Raw genomic sequence first — 17,200 nt, forward strand, 5'->3', positions numbered from 1 at the left:
GATAATGACATACTAGCTGTTTTTCTTACAAGTAAAAACAGGACCCACTCTGATGTATAAAATACATAGCTGTCTATGGCAAACAGATGGCTGGACCTGGTCTCAAAACAGATTACATCTCAGATGACTTCCAGTGGTTTCCATAAATCAGGACGCGAGATGTGCATGTTTTCTTTTCCTTTGATATCTTTCGGTAGGCACAGGTTTTACAAGAGAGACGATTCGAAAACAGGATAATTTAATGCTGGTTCTGGGAAGTTTGTCACTGCTTAGACTAGGCTCTTGTATGTTTCAGGAGTTGAGTGACTAATAATGTTTAAACTTATAATTACCAGGGAAGTAGGAAGAATTCCAGAGGGATGCCTTGCTGACAGTGTCATTTTGAGTTTATTGGGATAGTACTGTAAATAACAGCCTGTCCTAAGGATATAACATCATTGCCAAAACAACAGATAGACTGTGCTGGCGGGATATTCATGCTTATTCTGTGAGTGATCTTCATCGCTGAGGACACAAATAAAAGTCCATGTAATATGTTGTTCCTTTGTGAATTCACACTTGGTGAATTATACAATTAATTATTGCTATTCCTGTAACCTCTCCTATATAAAATTACTTCTTCCTACAAAAATCTCTATGCATTGGCTAGCCTTTCTTTGCCAAGAGTGAGCTACATTGATGCAATTGCTATAAATTGCTATAGTAAAGAAAAGGGACAGGTTCCTGGGACATTTCCTCATAACAATATAAAAGGAGGATTTTGACATACTGATTTTGTGACACTGTATTTATTCATTGTGGTTCAGTGTTAATGATAATATTTCCGATGCAGTAGTGTTTAGGTGTTTTTCATCAGAAGATTATTTTCAACCTTGAATTATTGAAAAAATTGGTAAAATTATTTTTGATCTATTTCTAAATACACAATATTTTCATGTGTTAAAGTGCTTCTTTCTTCTTGTATAAATTGATTCCCTCTAGGAAATCAATGTAATATAAAAGTCACACTTCAAGTACATCCAACATTTTGTACAACAACATTCAAAATTAAGTGTTTGACACATTACTGCACACAAATCTTAAAAGAGTATTGAGAAATTGTTAGTTAAGGGGGAACTGTTATTTACAAAGTAAATTAACATTAAATCCTTTCATATGAAGATGTAGAGTTAGAATGGTTTACGAAAAGGACTAGTTTCCTTCAGATCTTTGTCTTTTTGTACCATCTTTGGTTCATTCCCATGAAATAAGATGAAAAATGTGTGTAACTGTGTAAATGACTGGAGAGAGTTTACTTCTCTATACACTCCTAAAAGTGTTGATAGTGTGACATTTCTAATATCTTTTCTAAATGTTGGTTCATTTATATTAACACAAAAAAATCTTTAAAAAATAAACAAAGTGCTACAGCTCCCTTCAGGAACATACAGTATCCAGTGTGGTTCACAAGGTGCCCTGTTGCCACAGTCTGCTGGTTTAAATCCCGAATATGTTGCCAGCTGAATGTGTTGCGCAGAATCTCCCAAAGGCTGATGCACCACTGGCAAAATGTCATGATATACCAGTGATCCTCAGCTCCAGTCAGTGCTGTGAAATTGTGACTGCAGCTGTAATCATTGTGGCTGTTAGTCTCCTGTCCCATGTGAAAGCCTTGCTGTTTGCACTCAAGGATGGCCTGCCTAGTTTGTTTGGGAAGTGCTGTGTCCCCTCTCCTTAGCTGTATCGGTGATTGGGTAGAACAAAAAGAACAGAAGCTGGCTAGTCCAAATTTAGTTGAAGTATCTGTTTATTCCTGGCGAAGGATGTGATATCCCAGAAACACAGGTATCAGCAGGGCAGGAAAACATTCTAGACAGAACACCAGCCTATCCCTGAGCACACACACACACAAATGTAACAGCAGACAGGGAAACCTTAAAGGTACCAAGTACTGTAATCTAGTCAGCATGTCTAAGCTACTGTAGGCCACTTTCCTCTCACAAGCCATGGTTATGTCATCCAGGTTAATTGACATGTTTAACTTGTTCTTTGTCCTTGTTTGTGTGCGTCCTGTCATGGACTGACATCCCATACAGGCTAGAACCCATCTTGCAATCCATGTCTGCCAGTTTGGGCTCCAGCCCACTGTGACCCAGTGTGGAATGAAGCAGTTATTGAAAATGGATGGACACCTTGATGTGATAAATGACTGAATTATCAAGTGTTGTCATCTTATTGTAATATACTCATTCTCACTTCGGTATTCAGCAGTGCTTAACACAATAACTATTTTTAATTTGAGCAAGGTGCAAAGGATTTTTCACAAAGGTTTCTGCCGTGTGAAAATAAGAACACCATAATGCAGTTTTAAACTCCTGTTTTCCCAGCCCTTCCTGGCTTTTTAAGTACAGGCCATGTGCATGTCTGTTTGTGTTAAGCCACCAGGCTCTGAAGTGTTTGTGTCTGCTCCTTTTTATGCTCATTGTACCGTAGTTGTGCCAACAAAGCTGCTCCATTTAAAAATGCATGGCTCTGTCAACTCTGGTGTAGACAACCCTTCAGAGCTAGTTTGTGTAAGTACTCTTACTTCTATGGAATTTGCTTTTAAGTTTTAAAGATACCCGGAATCTCCTTTGATTGACAGTAGCACAACGAAACTGTGTCTTGACAGCAATATGCAGATAATCCAGGACAGCAAAACCACAAATATATTTTCACAGTGCTATATTCACCTTTAGACAAGCTTAAACTGTCAGTTTTCTCTAATACTTTAGTTGTTTTGCTTGCACCATGTAGTGATTTGGGATTTGTTTCTACTGTATTTTATTTTTCTCGATGACAGGTGAAATATAACCTCCTTCTTCCAGTCTGTGCTACTATAAACCAGACACCCTAGAACATAGGTGCAAGAGGGTTCTTATTTTTGGTAATTTTTTAAGTAAGGGTGGTAGATCATGATGCTTTCCTCTTGAATGCCTCATGGGGCTCTGATCATTTCTGGTGGATAGTTTTGTATGACACTGCTTTAAATAGTCACAACAGAGAGGTACACAATCAAAAAAACAAAAGATAAAGCAATGCTTTTATCTAAATAATTAATCCTGATGTTCTTAACAAAAACACTGTTCCTCATGGGAGAGTTAATTGGCTGTCTAAAATCTCTTAAATGCTGTTTACCAGCAGCATCCGGAAATCCTGTTATTGTAAGTTATCCTCTTGAATATAACCTCTATGTTGCACTACCAAAAAGTGATGTTTGTCATTTTTCCAGTTGGAATACATTTTTATTCACTATATTTCCAATTTGGAATTTCTTATTTACCTTTTTGTGATTTCCAGAGATATCCTTATAAAAGCAGAATCAAACAAACAACTTCTAGTCACTGTAATAATGAGGCAGCAGCACTACAATTGTGTTTCTGAGCAGCAGTTCTACTAGAACTTCTAGGTTTGCAGCTTCACTCATACTAGATAAAAGAGGAATCATATTTTTCAGAAATTGCATTGGCATTCTACTTAACTTGTTAGGCTGTAATTTTAAATGGGCAGGTTTATTAAGTAGATTAACTTAACCATGGAAAGCAAAAAGTCTTCTCTTCACTTTTGAGTTAGATGTTCAAAATCTCCTAATCTCCATAAAATAGCAGGTTGCAGCTCCTAGCAAGCGGGCAACTAAGACAGACTAAATGGCTTACTCTCATTTTAAAATGTTTTTATGTCCCAACATCTGATCTTCTCTAAATCATTCTCCCTTGAAGATATTCTTTCAAAGACAAAAACACTATGTAAAAACAAACCCTTAATTATTAAATCCCCAAATTTGAAAAATAAGTGAATACTAGTAAGACAATTTTAAGCTAAATATTGATTTGTGGGGGGAAATACAGCCATAAGAAATATTTTAGAAAATATTGTATTTCAAATGTCTCTATAATGTTATGTTGGGTTTAAAGTAATTGATATTATTTAATTATGTAGCAGTAACATTGAAACTGTTTAGTGCGCATGTGCAATGGTATCCTTTACTAACATTTTAATGAAAAACTAAATACAGTTTTGCTGTTCCTATATCAGTAATAACATGAGAAAATTCATTTTCAAGGGTCTGTGGGACAGAGGAAAATTTCTATCGATTGTAATCTAAGCAGTGCTGATAAAGGAAACGACTTTCAAAATACCAAACATTAAATCCCAAAAAAGAGCACAACTGTTATTGGAAAATGCATCTTTCATATTCCCCAGGTCTCATGGCTCTGGGTGGATTTATGTTAGATTTTAAGATTGTGAAAATGCAGCTTGTACTTCTTAGTGAATCGGTTTATCTGATGGAAGAGGGAAGCAAGCTATTTTTATCTTTCACGTGATAGGAGTTGTGGTTCAGGACATATAAACATACACTTAAAAAATATAGTTAGTTCTTCTTAAAGCTTACTCCACATACAGAGAAGGATAACTCTTTTAATACCATAAAAAGCCAGCAGCCATATCACTCTGCAACTCACAACTAGCAACCCACTGAAGCTAGGTAGGTATGAGCCTGGCCAGTCTCTGGATAGAAAACCTCCTGAAAAAGCCAAGGATGATATTCTGACAAGGAGGAAACTCCCTCCTAGAACTGTAACAATTGTTAAGGCAAGTTGTGGACCTACACATGATTAAAAACGATTCAGTGTGCATGCAATATAAATGTTGATTTATTCATATAAAAAGATATACTTATGACATTTATGATATTGAAAACAAATGGTCCATTTTAAGATGCATTTTCATTGTGCTGATGTATTATAAAGCTGTAGAATCCTGTTTTTTCTATTGTTGAGAACAATCAAGAAAAAAACACCAAGAGACTTGACCTTCCCTTTAACTCTGTTGATAGCTAGACATCTCTCCAAGTCCATAATACTTACGCAGCATTTGAAAACTTGTTGCTGCTCTTGGGCAAGGCAGCGAAATGTAGCCTAAACATGTAAAAAGTATTTCAGCCTAGGGCTACAGCTAAATTTGGAATGACAGGGCTTGTCTGGCCTCCTGCCAGAGCACTTTGATAACAGCGCAGAGGTGAGTCATGCACTGCAACCTGGCAATATAGGCACATATACAAAAAAGAAGACAAAATATTTTTACTCTTTTGACAAAAGAATTTACAATAACAATGTGTGCTGACCAAGGATATGTTTTTCCCCAAAGTGGTTTAACATCAAAATAGCACCAGGAGTAGTGTGATCAGTTTCTAGAAATGTCCAGAAAATATATTTTGTTCCTGCAGGAAAAACAGTGACGCACTGCAGTGACGCGTTGTCCTTATAAAAAGGGCTTATTGTTGCCCAGCCTAACCAACCTCATTTTACATCTTCTAAATCCGCTATTTACTCCTGTTTGTGTTTCATATCGTCAATATGTTTACAAGAAGAAAAAGAAAACATGTTAAACTGATTTTCCTGCTAGGAATTCCTGCAATCTTATCATGTAGCCTGCTTTAGTGCCATTTGTGAGACTGAATGATTTAAGAGGTGCAGGTCAGTGTAAACGCATTGAAAAACTGTATTTGGTCATTTTCCATTTGGTATTAGAAATAGCTATATATCACACCTGTGGTTTTATTTTACATATCATAATTAAATCCCCTATCTCATCTGATTTCATCATTTCTTCTGCTGTGTTAGTTTGATATAAAAATTTAAAAGGATAAGTAGAATTTTAAAAAATAAAATGTTAAAACTTTCTTACAACAACGAGTTCTTTAATGTGTCCTTTTGCGTTTTTAACTTGTATTTTGAGTTTAACATAAACTCCATGGGTTGAGGAACAATTAGTGTTTTGAAAGCAATATTGTTTCCTTTTTTTTCCCAAAATTCTGGGGAATGCATTCTGAAATATTCTCACTTTTTAACTTGACAAACCTGTTTTTGCTTTCGTCTATTAATGTTGTTTTTTTTTAACTTGGTCAAATAACGCAGTCTTTCTATAGGAAAGGTAAGTGTCCTGAGAAAACTGTTGATTTATCTGCTCTGTACTACTAGATATATTTGTCCAAATCAACGACATTGTTCAGCATTGTGCGTACTGAGTCATATCTCCTTTGGGATTCCAGGGCCTTTTCTTTTTATAAGATCAGCAGTATTAGCCGAAACCCAAGTCCATTTGTTTTTAGCACAAAAGGGAGAGGCAATCACAGTTCCCCTGCAGGGCATGGTGATCACTGTAGCATTGTTCGGATGGTGGGTTGTGTGCTCTTCAATGGTGAAGGAAGTTGCATCAGTATGCATAATGAAGCAGCAGGGAGTAGCTTCTACCTCAGAAACAGTGCTGCCTCTCTCACGCTCCGGCAGGGCTTTTTCATATTCACAGCTCAGGGCAGCTCAGGCAGAGAGTGTGCTATGAGACCCACACAGCATGAAAAGAGGACTAAAGTGACACTGAGAACAGACCTGTGACATTGCTCTGGATCTCATCTGCTGGATTGGATGGCGGTGGTGTGCTTTACCTTTTAAATGCTGTTGCTTATCAATATGAACAACAGAACCAGAATCAGGACCTGTGATAATTACCTGAGCATAAAGGTAAGCTGCAAACACCTCCCGTGGCTGTCCATTGTCAACAGGTTTTTGTCGATGCCTACAAAATAACATCAGTTTCACCAAGTGGTTTAGATCATTGGGTTCTTAAGATACAAATTATGTCTGAATAATTGTACTGCTGTGGAGTTGCAAAACAAATAGGGTCACTGGGATGGTTCAATCTGAACTTCTTTTTAGTAAAACTAAAGGCAACGAGAAGCACAAACAGCTTTGTTTTCTGTCCATAGGAGAAAAAAAACGCATATTGTCTCTCGTTGACGGGAAGAATTTCACTTTTCACAGAGACTAAGCAGCTGGAATGCAGGGCTTTATGAACTAGTGCAACTCAATTACACATATAAGCCTAGACACCATGTCTCACCAAAAAAAGTGCCTCAAAACACTGTCTCTTTAAATTTAACAAATGTTTCAGTACTGAGGGCCGGCAGTGCAAAAGGAGACCTGATGGATCTTGCCTGGCTTTCACACTCAAAATCACACAAAGAGAGTTGTTTGAATTCTTCCCTGTCTTTCATTTTTTCTTTAAAGGAACAGTCTACCTGTCATGTCACATACTTATCTCGGTGTACCTTTTCACACGGCCCATCGAAGTGAAAAACGTCTGGGTCTGCTTTTTGCTCATTGATCTTTCACAAATGTTTAAAGTACACAATTTATTTAGGATTTTTGTTTCTTTAGAAAACAAACCTTTTTTTATTTCACGAGGTAGTGCACGCAGATAGTTTCCAAAGATTATTTAGAAGTTACAATAGATTGTTTATATATTCTGGAAATTCAGAATTAATTAAACTTGTATGGATTTCCAGTTTTAAAAGGACCAAATGTGCTTTAGGCACTTTTGTAATTATTATAATTAATTGTTTGTTTTAAAACCAATCTCCTTCACCATAAGAAATGACCTTGTTTTAACTACAAGTCAAGATTCATCAGCATTTAAGATCCCAGTCAAAGGAGATTAGACTTTGTTTATGTTTTAAAATGTACAGTTATAGAAGAGGTTACTATAAATCATAAAATTAGGAATTTGAATGAAAAGTACTTTACCAATAGTGTGGCTGTGGGCTCAGCATATATCTTATTATAACACCATATTAACTTATTATATTGAATTTCCTGTTTTGTCTCTGCCGGGGCCTGTTTTTTATAACACCACTATACTACTTAGCCAGCTCAGGTAGGAGAGAAGTGGGTCATGATGTGACATAATCATCAAGTGGCATTTCATCACAGATGAAACATGATATTCCTTTTCTTATTTATATGGGCTTTTTGGGAAGACATCGGGCAGTTTTGTTGGCTACCTTCAGTCAGAGACAGGTACCTTCAGATGTTCTCCTACTTAAGGCTACCATTAGGCTTACAAATTCATTGTATTTGTGACCTCTTGCAAATGAGAGTGTTGGCAGTGATGAAGTGTATTGAAAGGTAGCGTTGTGAGTAATGACATACAGTAGATACCCAAGGCTGTGGAAAGGGCTGATACAGCTCTTTTGTGAGTCTTGCTAATGCTGTGCTGAATGTATTGGTCCATAAGTACTTATTCATGACACTGGGTCAAATATTTTTTAAAGCAGTCAAAAAATAGCAAAAGAAAGTTCTGCATTAACAACGTGTACTGTACTTTGGATGGTTTCATAAAAGAAAAAGCAATGAAGAAGAAGATTTTTGCCTACTATTTTTCTACAGGTGTTATATGTGTCTTTATTACCCTTAGGTAAATAAAGAGGCTTTATTGAGGCTTATTTGTTCTTGTGCAAATTGCAAACAAATTATGTGATGAAGGAATTACCTCTTCTTTTTGTACAACAGAACCAGTATAGAAAACAGTATGTGATGCCGAATTCACAAACCACTGGGAACAGGACACCCAATGGAAAAATTATACTGACAACCCTTGGTCAGAATTATGAATTCACAGATGATTTATTGAGTTTTGAGGACTGCATATCAAATAAGCAAACAAACTGCACGCATTTTGAAGTATAAATGATCAAAAGGATCAAATGTATATTCATTTGTACATGAATATGGATGGACAGAAGGACATGTGGATGGATGTTGGATTGACAGATATCTGGATTGATAGATAGAAATGGGTGGGGTGGGATGGACAAACACCTTTCAGACCTGTAAATCATACTGAAATCCATCTAAGAAAGCGTTCCTCCATAGTTGGAACAACTGGCCTATGAAAACGTTTGAAAGAAAGAAGGATGGGTATGGTTTTCTGATATTTTTCTTTAAACTTGCATTGTTAAGTGCCTTGGGGCAACCTTGTTGTGAAAGGCGCTATATAAAAAGGAATTGAATTGAAACTCCTCCACTAGATTTGTGTTACACTGTGGCAAAAGAACTAGCCAGCAATGCTTGTTACATACTGTATTATATTTTGCCAAGGTTAATAGACTTTTGTAACTTTAGCAGTTTATGTCCTGTACTGGTCAAAATTTAAGTTAGATCTCCAGTTGTGCATTTGAATTTGACAACCTGTGTGAGCCTATATACAGACCCAGTATCAAAAACAAGTGTTAATCTGCCTTCGTCATCAAAGGAGGTGGCAGCACAATGAAGGTAAAAACCACATAATTATATTAAATTTAGAAACAAAGCAAAACTGTGTCATATGTATAATATTGTAGCATCTCAGCTGCTACAGAAGTGAGAACAAAAATCGTGACTTTGGAATCCCAAATATAAAAAGGGGGATTCTCTTATGTGATTCGTGAACACCTTTTTCAGAACTGCAGTAGCCTAACAAATGTACAGTAGACAGTGTTCCAGGGAGAAGTAACCCTTTGGTTGAAAAAGGAACTGTCGTAATAACATGAACCAAGAAGGAACTCTGTAGCACTGGACTGTGAAGTTTAAGATCTGCACCTGGTGTCACAGTGCAGCCAGCCCTGGTTTCAGTCACTTTAGAGTCCAAGTTTATTAGCAAAACCTGACCACAGGAAATGGAATGAGCTGAGCCAATAAACATACACGTCAGTGAGAGCAACCCTGCCAGAATATTATTTCACAAACTAAACTATAAAATTCACTCTGTCCACGCTTCAGCTCAGCACATATTGTGTGCACATTTAAGTTCTTTTACAGTGTAAAAACATTTTCTCAGTTTTTTCATGATCTGTTATTGTTTTGTCACTGGAAATCACTCCCATTCTCTGCTGCAAGCAGCTCTCAAATAGTGGATTTCCTGGCAGAGTCACTGCTTCCTTCAGATCCATCCCTAAGCCTCCAGGATGATCCAGGTCACACCATTATAATGGCCACTCCAGCACTCTGACCCTTTTTCCTTTTTGGAAATTCTGCCGTTGGCTGTTTTTATTAATCTAGTCATAGTGACACTGAAGGGTGAAGCTGTGCCCAACAAGCTGACAACAGCTTAGTTTCAGTCAGCAGTGTGTCTTCGAACTGCGTTGCTTTTAAATTCACTTTAATGACGCAGGTTTCTGCCCCCTGTCTGATGAGCTAAAGCAGGCTCACCACACTTGGCACTATGTGCTTTCAAGTTTTCATAGTAGGTGTCGTCTTTTCAGTTGCTTATGAAATGTGATCATTGAATCAGAAATTACACAATTTTTTGTGATCTTAGTTGTAGGTACTGTGAAAATGGCTTCACTTTATAAAGTATTAAACTGTTTCATATTAAAGGATGTTACAAACTGCCAAACCATTCTTTACTCCATAATTGTAGTATTTTCACAGATGTCATACACAGCTCTTCGTGCTTTTTAGAGATATTTACAGGAGTGGCCAGATGTACAGTTCTGGTTGTTTGCTTGATACCGTGGTTTAATAACTTGCTGATCATTTGGGGAAGTGTCAATCTAGTATCTTTTTTTTCTCTACCAGTTAGATTGTGGACCTTTCTTTTAGCATTTAGCAATAGCTTGAACATACTATAAACCATGTGAATTAAGTTTGTGTGGGAATTAGTTTAATTAAATCTACAAAACTGCGGCAACAATTACTTCAATTATAACTGGAAAGTTTAATTAACATCTATAAAACAGTAGGAATAATTCACATCAATTATTGCTGAAACATCTCCTGTTCCCATGGTCTGTATGGAGAACTCATTCATTACTATTGTTCTTGAAGCATAGGAACTAAGGTGGAAACAACATGCACAGACTTCCCGTGCATCACAGTTAGACATAATTATAATTCTTTCAAATGAAAAATCTCTGTGGACTTCTGCTCATTAGTGTAAATAGAAATGAAAAAGTGGGGATAGGATGGCGATGATTTTGACTTTTAGCATAGTTAAGTATACCAACGTAGCACTGCTCCTGTTAGCTAGAATGCACACTGTGGATGACTAACCAGGAGAACACCCTCCTCATTCAAAGGGAGCACAAGCACTTAATGGAAAATGGCTGAAGAATGTGTTTCCAGAGGCTGGAGCTTTTCTTTTCGGAAGTCACATCACTCTGCCTGACTTTAAAGCTCAGTGACATTTTTGAGTCATCACTGAATTGTAATGGAGAGAGTCTGCCATTTGAATGCAAGATTTTCTACAAATCATGAAGATGTTAGATTTAAAAAGAGAATGCTGTAATTGGTAATCAAGTGCTTTGTCTGCGTTTCATTAAGAACAGAAATGGTAAGAAACTCATTGGGCAAAATATGTTTTTAATGTAAAAATAGTAAAACCCTCTGTGGTATCCAAAACAAAAACATCAAAAAGAGAATCAAAACATTTACATCTGTATGATTTTTTAATTATTGTTTCAGTGTAGACCAGAATAATCAAATGGACTGGATTTTTTAAACAAAATTACAATATAGCATATAATATTAACCTAATTTATCCTTTTTTACGATCTTTATTTCACCTGCAGATTTCCTGTATGTTTCCTGTATAATGATGACAAATCTTTAACACTATACAGTACATTATACAGAACATATTCTCAATATTTATGCTGTATACATGTGTCTAATTGACATAAGAGGAACTTTAAGGAATGTGCTTCTTTAGCAGACTGTGTCTAAATAATCAGAATGACAGAAATGCACAAGTAGATATGGTATTTTGTTATTGTTATTACATTGTGTTGTGATTCAGTAAAGGTCATACCAGTGGTGTACGAACATCAAATATTCTTGTTCTCCAGTAGCCACTGTACACGGTTAGTTGCACTTGTGGTTACAAGCAGCCTGTTTCTTTAAAAAAAAGAAAAGAATTGTTCCCAGACCATCTCTGGTTACACTTCGGTTGATACTGCCATGAGAACCAAGCCTGTGAGGTTTTATTTCACACTAATGACATTGTACATAATACACACATCTATATCTTTGTATGGCTGGATCAAAGACATTGTATTAATAAGACTTTTGCCAAGGGCATTTGTTAGGTTATAGTACTTTATTGTCTTTTCTCTACAGGACTATGGTGCTGCCATGAGGTGTTGCTTTCTTTTGGTTGGTTAAAGCTGCTGCTCATACAAAGCGAGCAAGTTGATAGCTTAACTGGAAAGCTTAACTCTTATAGTTTTAGCTCCTTGCTCAGACCACATTGTGGGAAATACATATTTAAGGTTTTTGCATATAAAGCAATGGGAATTGCTTGTGCATGCTCATTGCATAGGATCAGTAATGTTGCTGAAGCAAGTCAGGTGGCAATCAGCTCCTGGTTGAGGTGCCGCTTCTACTTGAATTGAAGTCAAGAGCAACCATCACGTTTCATTCTCAATCAGCCTCCAGTGTGCTCTTCAACACAAACACTAAACTCTTCTTCCTCCTACCATGACTTTAAACTTTAAAATTCCATTAAAAAATTAGGAGTGAGTTACCTGTACAAAAGGCTTGCTCCTTGCAAGCGCTTACTCAGAGTTGCAATGCAGTTATCCTTAACATTTTTCACATAGTTGTGCACAGGTTCACAGGTTCCAGGTCTTCAAATGAATCTGGCTCATGTGATCGGAAGTGGATTTAAACTACTCTCTACTTGGTGGAGCTGCTTCAAGCTTCAGTGCAGTTTTAATCCATGATTCCTTGTGTCCCTAACTTCATAAATGTGCCTGGGATTTGATACGGACTGGTTAAGACTGCATTCCTGCCTTGTACCTTGTAAGCAAACAGAATGCAATATGTATGGTGCATATAGTTAATCCTAGTGATGAAAAACTAGACAAAACTCAAGTCATTAGTACATACAGGATGGAAATTCAAGTGCTTTTGTTGCTATTCTTGTGTGTCTGAGAAGCAGCTAGTAAATATTGAAGCAAGGGAAATGGGTTTTAAAAGAAACTGAAATAAATCAATCCAAGTAGTGCTGGGTAAAATCGTTTAATAAGATAAACATCTGTAAGCAAATGTATGAACAGAAATACTGTGTGTCTTGTTGATCCTATTTGTAATGCTGTTTTTCTTAGACTTGATTTTGCAATGCAAATAACCTATTACAGAGAACAGCAACACCCTCAGATATTTCTAAAGCCAGGGAACTTGTAGGGTAGATGGGCTGTTTTTTCATCCATTTGCTTTCAATTCCAATAACAATAAAGGAAACCAATAATGTCTTTCATTAAGTGACTAAAACAGCTTTTATTAATTGCTTTGCACACTTTGCAGACTAATGCTATGCTTTAAAAAAAATGGGTGGATGGAATTTTGGATTTACTGACTATACTACCAAACTAGGAAGTCAGACTGATTCAAATTAAAAATGTATTGTTGCTATACCTCTTGCTCATCTGTGTAGGATTTTGTACGTACTTTACTGTCCCAGAACTTACAATAATAACTTAATAATTTTCAAGCTACATGTCTGTCAGTAATGGGGGTGTTTCAGTGACTTTGAAATGGAAATTACATAAAGTCTCAAGATATTCTGTCTATAAAGCACATTTGTTACTGATAATGATACAAAACTACTTTTGATAGTTTTTCTCTGAATTTTGGATATTACTTTTGTCTCCATGGTTGTATATAATGAAGAACTGTGCTCACACTCGTTCTAGGTAGAATGTTTTTTGGGTGAAATCAAAAGTACAGATGAACAACTTCTTCGTCAGTGAACGGTTTAATACTAGCAAACAAGTTAGTATTTGTTAGGATGTTATTTCTATTAAATTTTCTTTGATCTAAAACTGTAAAAAGTGTTTCAAATTTAAACATTTCCATTCCTTTCTTTTTTCAAATATTTTCATATACTGTAGGTTAAGGTTAATGTAGTGACAATTTTCAGAATGATATTAGGTGTTATAGCCAATTCTGCTAACGTAGGTGGTAGTGTTGTTTGAGCAGCTGTCATGCAGACAATAAACTATTGATTCCTTGCAGTGGAACTATGGGATATACCGCATGCCCAAGTACTTTTTCAGCATGCAGGCAAAAAAAACAAATATAATCTGACCAAAGAAAAATGAACTCTTATCTCATGAGCACCCTTTTTTTCAGGAAGCTACATTCCATCTATGTTTTACTTTTAGCTATGTGATATAATTTCCTATGGAAACTGACCCCCAGAACAAGTTGTTTTGCATTAGTCACAAAAGGCTGGCAGGCATTCAGCTCTTCTGGCAGAAAAATGCAGAATCTGTGGCGGGTCTAATATCCCTGCAATTGTACCCTAGATGCAAATGAGTTCCATTTCATCTCCCTATTAAAGACTTTTTTTTTCCTGTTAAAGGTTTAAGATGACTTCGAATTTCAAGTAGTTAGACTTTAGCAATTGAAACTAAGTGCATGCAACTATGATATCTATCTTTGGAAAATTATTAAATTCTAAAACAAACTATGATTGCTGCTAATTAGATGATTAATGGGTTGTCGACGATACTATCTACACTACTAAGGATGTTACTGTATTTTTTTCTGAAACAAGCAAGCATTCTCCAGCCTCCACAGTTGAAAAATCTTGGTTTTTTTTTAATTTCTCTTTCTACATTTTAGAGTTCTACATGTTCCTTTTTAGCCCACACTAATGCAGATCCCCCTTGACCCTATTTTTTCGCACGGCTGCTACTATGAACATTTGTATTTCTGCTCCTCCTCTTCCTAACTGTAATACTAATGGAGGTGCCTGACAAGAGTAATTCATCATCCTAGCAGTAGTGGCAAAGATAGCTTAGTGTTAATTTTTAGGTTTTGACTGAGAGTTTATGTCATTTTTACATTAAATTCGACATGACTAAAGTAATTGAAAACAGGTTCAAAACAGACTGAAAATCAACTGGAATATAGCCTTCACTTCCCTGTTCTAAATGCGCATTTGCAGGTTGGATATGCTGTGCCCATAAAAATGAAAAACATAATGGCCATGAGAAGTGGTATCGGAATAGTCATTACAATCCTTACAAATACTTGTCTGCACAAGCCGAAAATGTGTTGGATTTTCCGGGCCTTTTGTTTCGCGACACTAGCGTCATGCTCACAGGTGCTTCCCTTAAAACCAAGCTGAGGACATTTCCTTGAACCTCTGCTATCCTGTTGTCTGATCTGCCGCCAGATGTTTTGGGCCATCTTGCAAGACACGTGACTCCACGGTCATAAAGAAGTGAAAATGTCGGTTTGGCAGGAGAGCCAACGGAGCACTTCTTATCACCACAAAACAAATACCGAATGGCCATGCAGTACAAGAAGTGAAAAATGGCAGCGACCTGAAGTGAAAAGCAGCTTGACCGTAATGTTCCGTAATTAGCAGGGTTTTAACTGGGAAACCAAACTGGCCAAAGGTACATTTAAAGAGACATCACTTAGCAAAAAATGTTGAAACCCAGGAGCTCTGAGTCAATCAGGATGAAGGGAAAGAGTTGAACTGGGTTCAACATACAAACAAAACTATAGCCACATGCTGGATTAGTACCATCTGATGAACTGGAATTCTACTTTGCACCCTGGACCATAGGGTTCCAATGACCTTCACCAGCATTCAGAGGCGTCTGATGATAGCTGGAAATGGAATTATTGTGGTCTAGCACTAGCAAGGCCTGTTTTTGATCTTGTGCTAAGCAGTGCGTATTAGATAAAAGAAATACAAACTCCATGAAGATTTTTAATTGACAGTAGACCAATAAAGCATATTTAGAAACTTCAGCCATTTTTATAAAAAAATCAAACATCTGAATGACTTGAACTAAATCGCAGGGGAAGTGAAGCTACACACCTGAAACTCTACAGTACATCCTCCTGTTTAAATAGTTACCTTTGGATACAGTCAGGCCCAGGAAATTCCCCACAGCAGTCCAGACTGAACTCCCTTTGAAGTTACTTTTTTTACAGAGGGGTTTGACAAATGTATGTGGGAGAGCTATTGGCTTTAGCTTTGTTCAGGTTTTTCCTTTACTAATCAAAATTCCTTGGTAACAGTGTATTATTATCAGAAAAAAAAAGATTTACTGAAGCTATGGATAAAAAAAAGTTTTATCTGTCCAAAACTGCATGCATATGTATTACATATGTCAAAACATATGTTTCCTCTCACCCTGGCATTCTGCATCATCTACAATGTCTTACGCAATGACTAAATCGTCCAGTCTAAGTCAATGATAAACATAAGAAAGAAGTGTGATCGTACACCTTCAACACACGAAGAAGTGTTTTCTGCATTAAGAACTGTGACAGGGAATACTGTGCTTCCCTACTGTTCTTTCATCCTTGTTTTATTATTTCATGGTTACATAAATTATTCCTTAAACTCATATAAAACACCATTTTGAAACTGTTGTCCATAGACATACAAAACCTTTTCTCACTTTCCCAAACTACGGAGCAAAACACAGTTTTGGAATCCTAATGTTAAGCTTTTAAATAAAATCGGTAAAGAAATGAAGCAGATCTGTTAGCTACATGTTGGCTGGTTTTAATTGGGGAGGGGGGTTACAACTTGTGCTTTTACTTTTGGATGACATTATGTAGTGTAATGTATAGAACAAGTCTTCTTACCTGCTTAAAAAAAAAGAAAACCATTGCTGCTTTTAAACCTTTTTTACTCACAAAATCACTTGCATTCTGCTGAGGTCTAAGGTTTTACTTTCAGCAACCTCATCTGTTGTTTCCATGTTGTCCCAAGAGATGCTTTTCAAGCAGGCATTGTTTTGTGCATCTGTAACTTGGTTAGTAAGCAAACTACCAAAGACTGAGACGCCGAGTACACCCTCTCCCTTCACCTTCACCATGTTAAAATGAGCAGACAGCCAAGTTAACAAAGGAGGTCAATGTGGTCTTTCTTGGACATTTATAAACCTTACTCAAGACCCTCTCAATCTGTTTCAATACTATGAGCTGCTGAGCACCTTCCCTTGATTTTTCTTGCTCAGGACTCCGAGTCACTCGACGCCTGCATACAGAACACCCTGTCGGCACTCTACCCGCCCTTCAACGCCACCGCTGCCACTGTGCTGTGGCAGCTGTTCACCGTGGTCGAGAGGTCGTACCGTGGTGACGGGCTCCGCTGCCTGATCGACTTCCTCGTCCCCGCCAAGCGAATACTGCAGGCCATTCAGCAGGAGACCTGCGTAAGTCGAAAACTGTCGGCACAACAGACCCCAGCTTTGTTCTTGGCTCCACAACAGCATGAAAGTGATCTCCCTGATCTTGGGACAGCATTGCTTCAAAGCCTTCTTCTGCAGAGAGTCCCATTGAAATGTAATATTTACTCTGAGGCTTTTAATTGTTGTGAGATATAGTTC

At 37.1% G+C, this 17,200-nt stretch overlaps 1 protein-coding gene across 5 annotated transcripts in view; it reads left to right on the forward strand.

Annotated features, from left to right (window-relative positions):
- Positions 1–17,200, forward strand: part of plekhg4b (pleckstrin homology domain containing, family G (with RhoGef domain) member 4B) — a 64,235-nt gene that overhangs the window by 16,155 nt on the left and 30,880 nt on the right. For 4 of the 5 annotated variants that reach the window (XM_088929608.1, XM_088929610.1, XM_088929609.1 and 1 more), the window contains exons 1-2: positions 6,276–6,539; positions 16,829–17,026. In XM_088929608.1, the coding sequence (XP_088785734.1) occupies positions 6,471–6,539; positions 16,829–17,026 (267 nt within the window). In that variant the 5' untranslated portion in view covers positions 6,276–6,470. Of the gene's footprint in view, positions 1–6,275; positions 6,540–16,828; positions 17,027–17,200 lie in introns of those variants that run through there. The other variant, XM_088929612.1, reaches the window with a different exon arrangement.

Source organism: Atractosteus spatula, chromosome 12 (genome assembly GCF_055471065.1).
Source record: "Atractosteus spatula isolate fAtrSpa1 chromosome 12, fAtrSpa1.hap1, whole genome shotgun sequence".
NCBI classification, from domain to species: Eukaryota; Metazoa; Chordata; class Actinopteri; order Semionotiformes; family Lepisosteidae; genus Atractosteus; species Atractosteus spatula.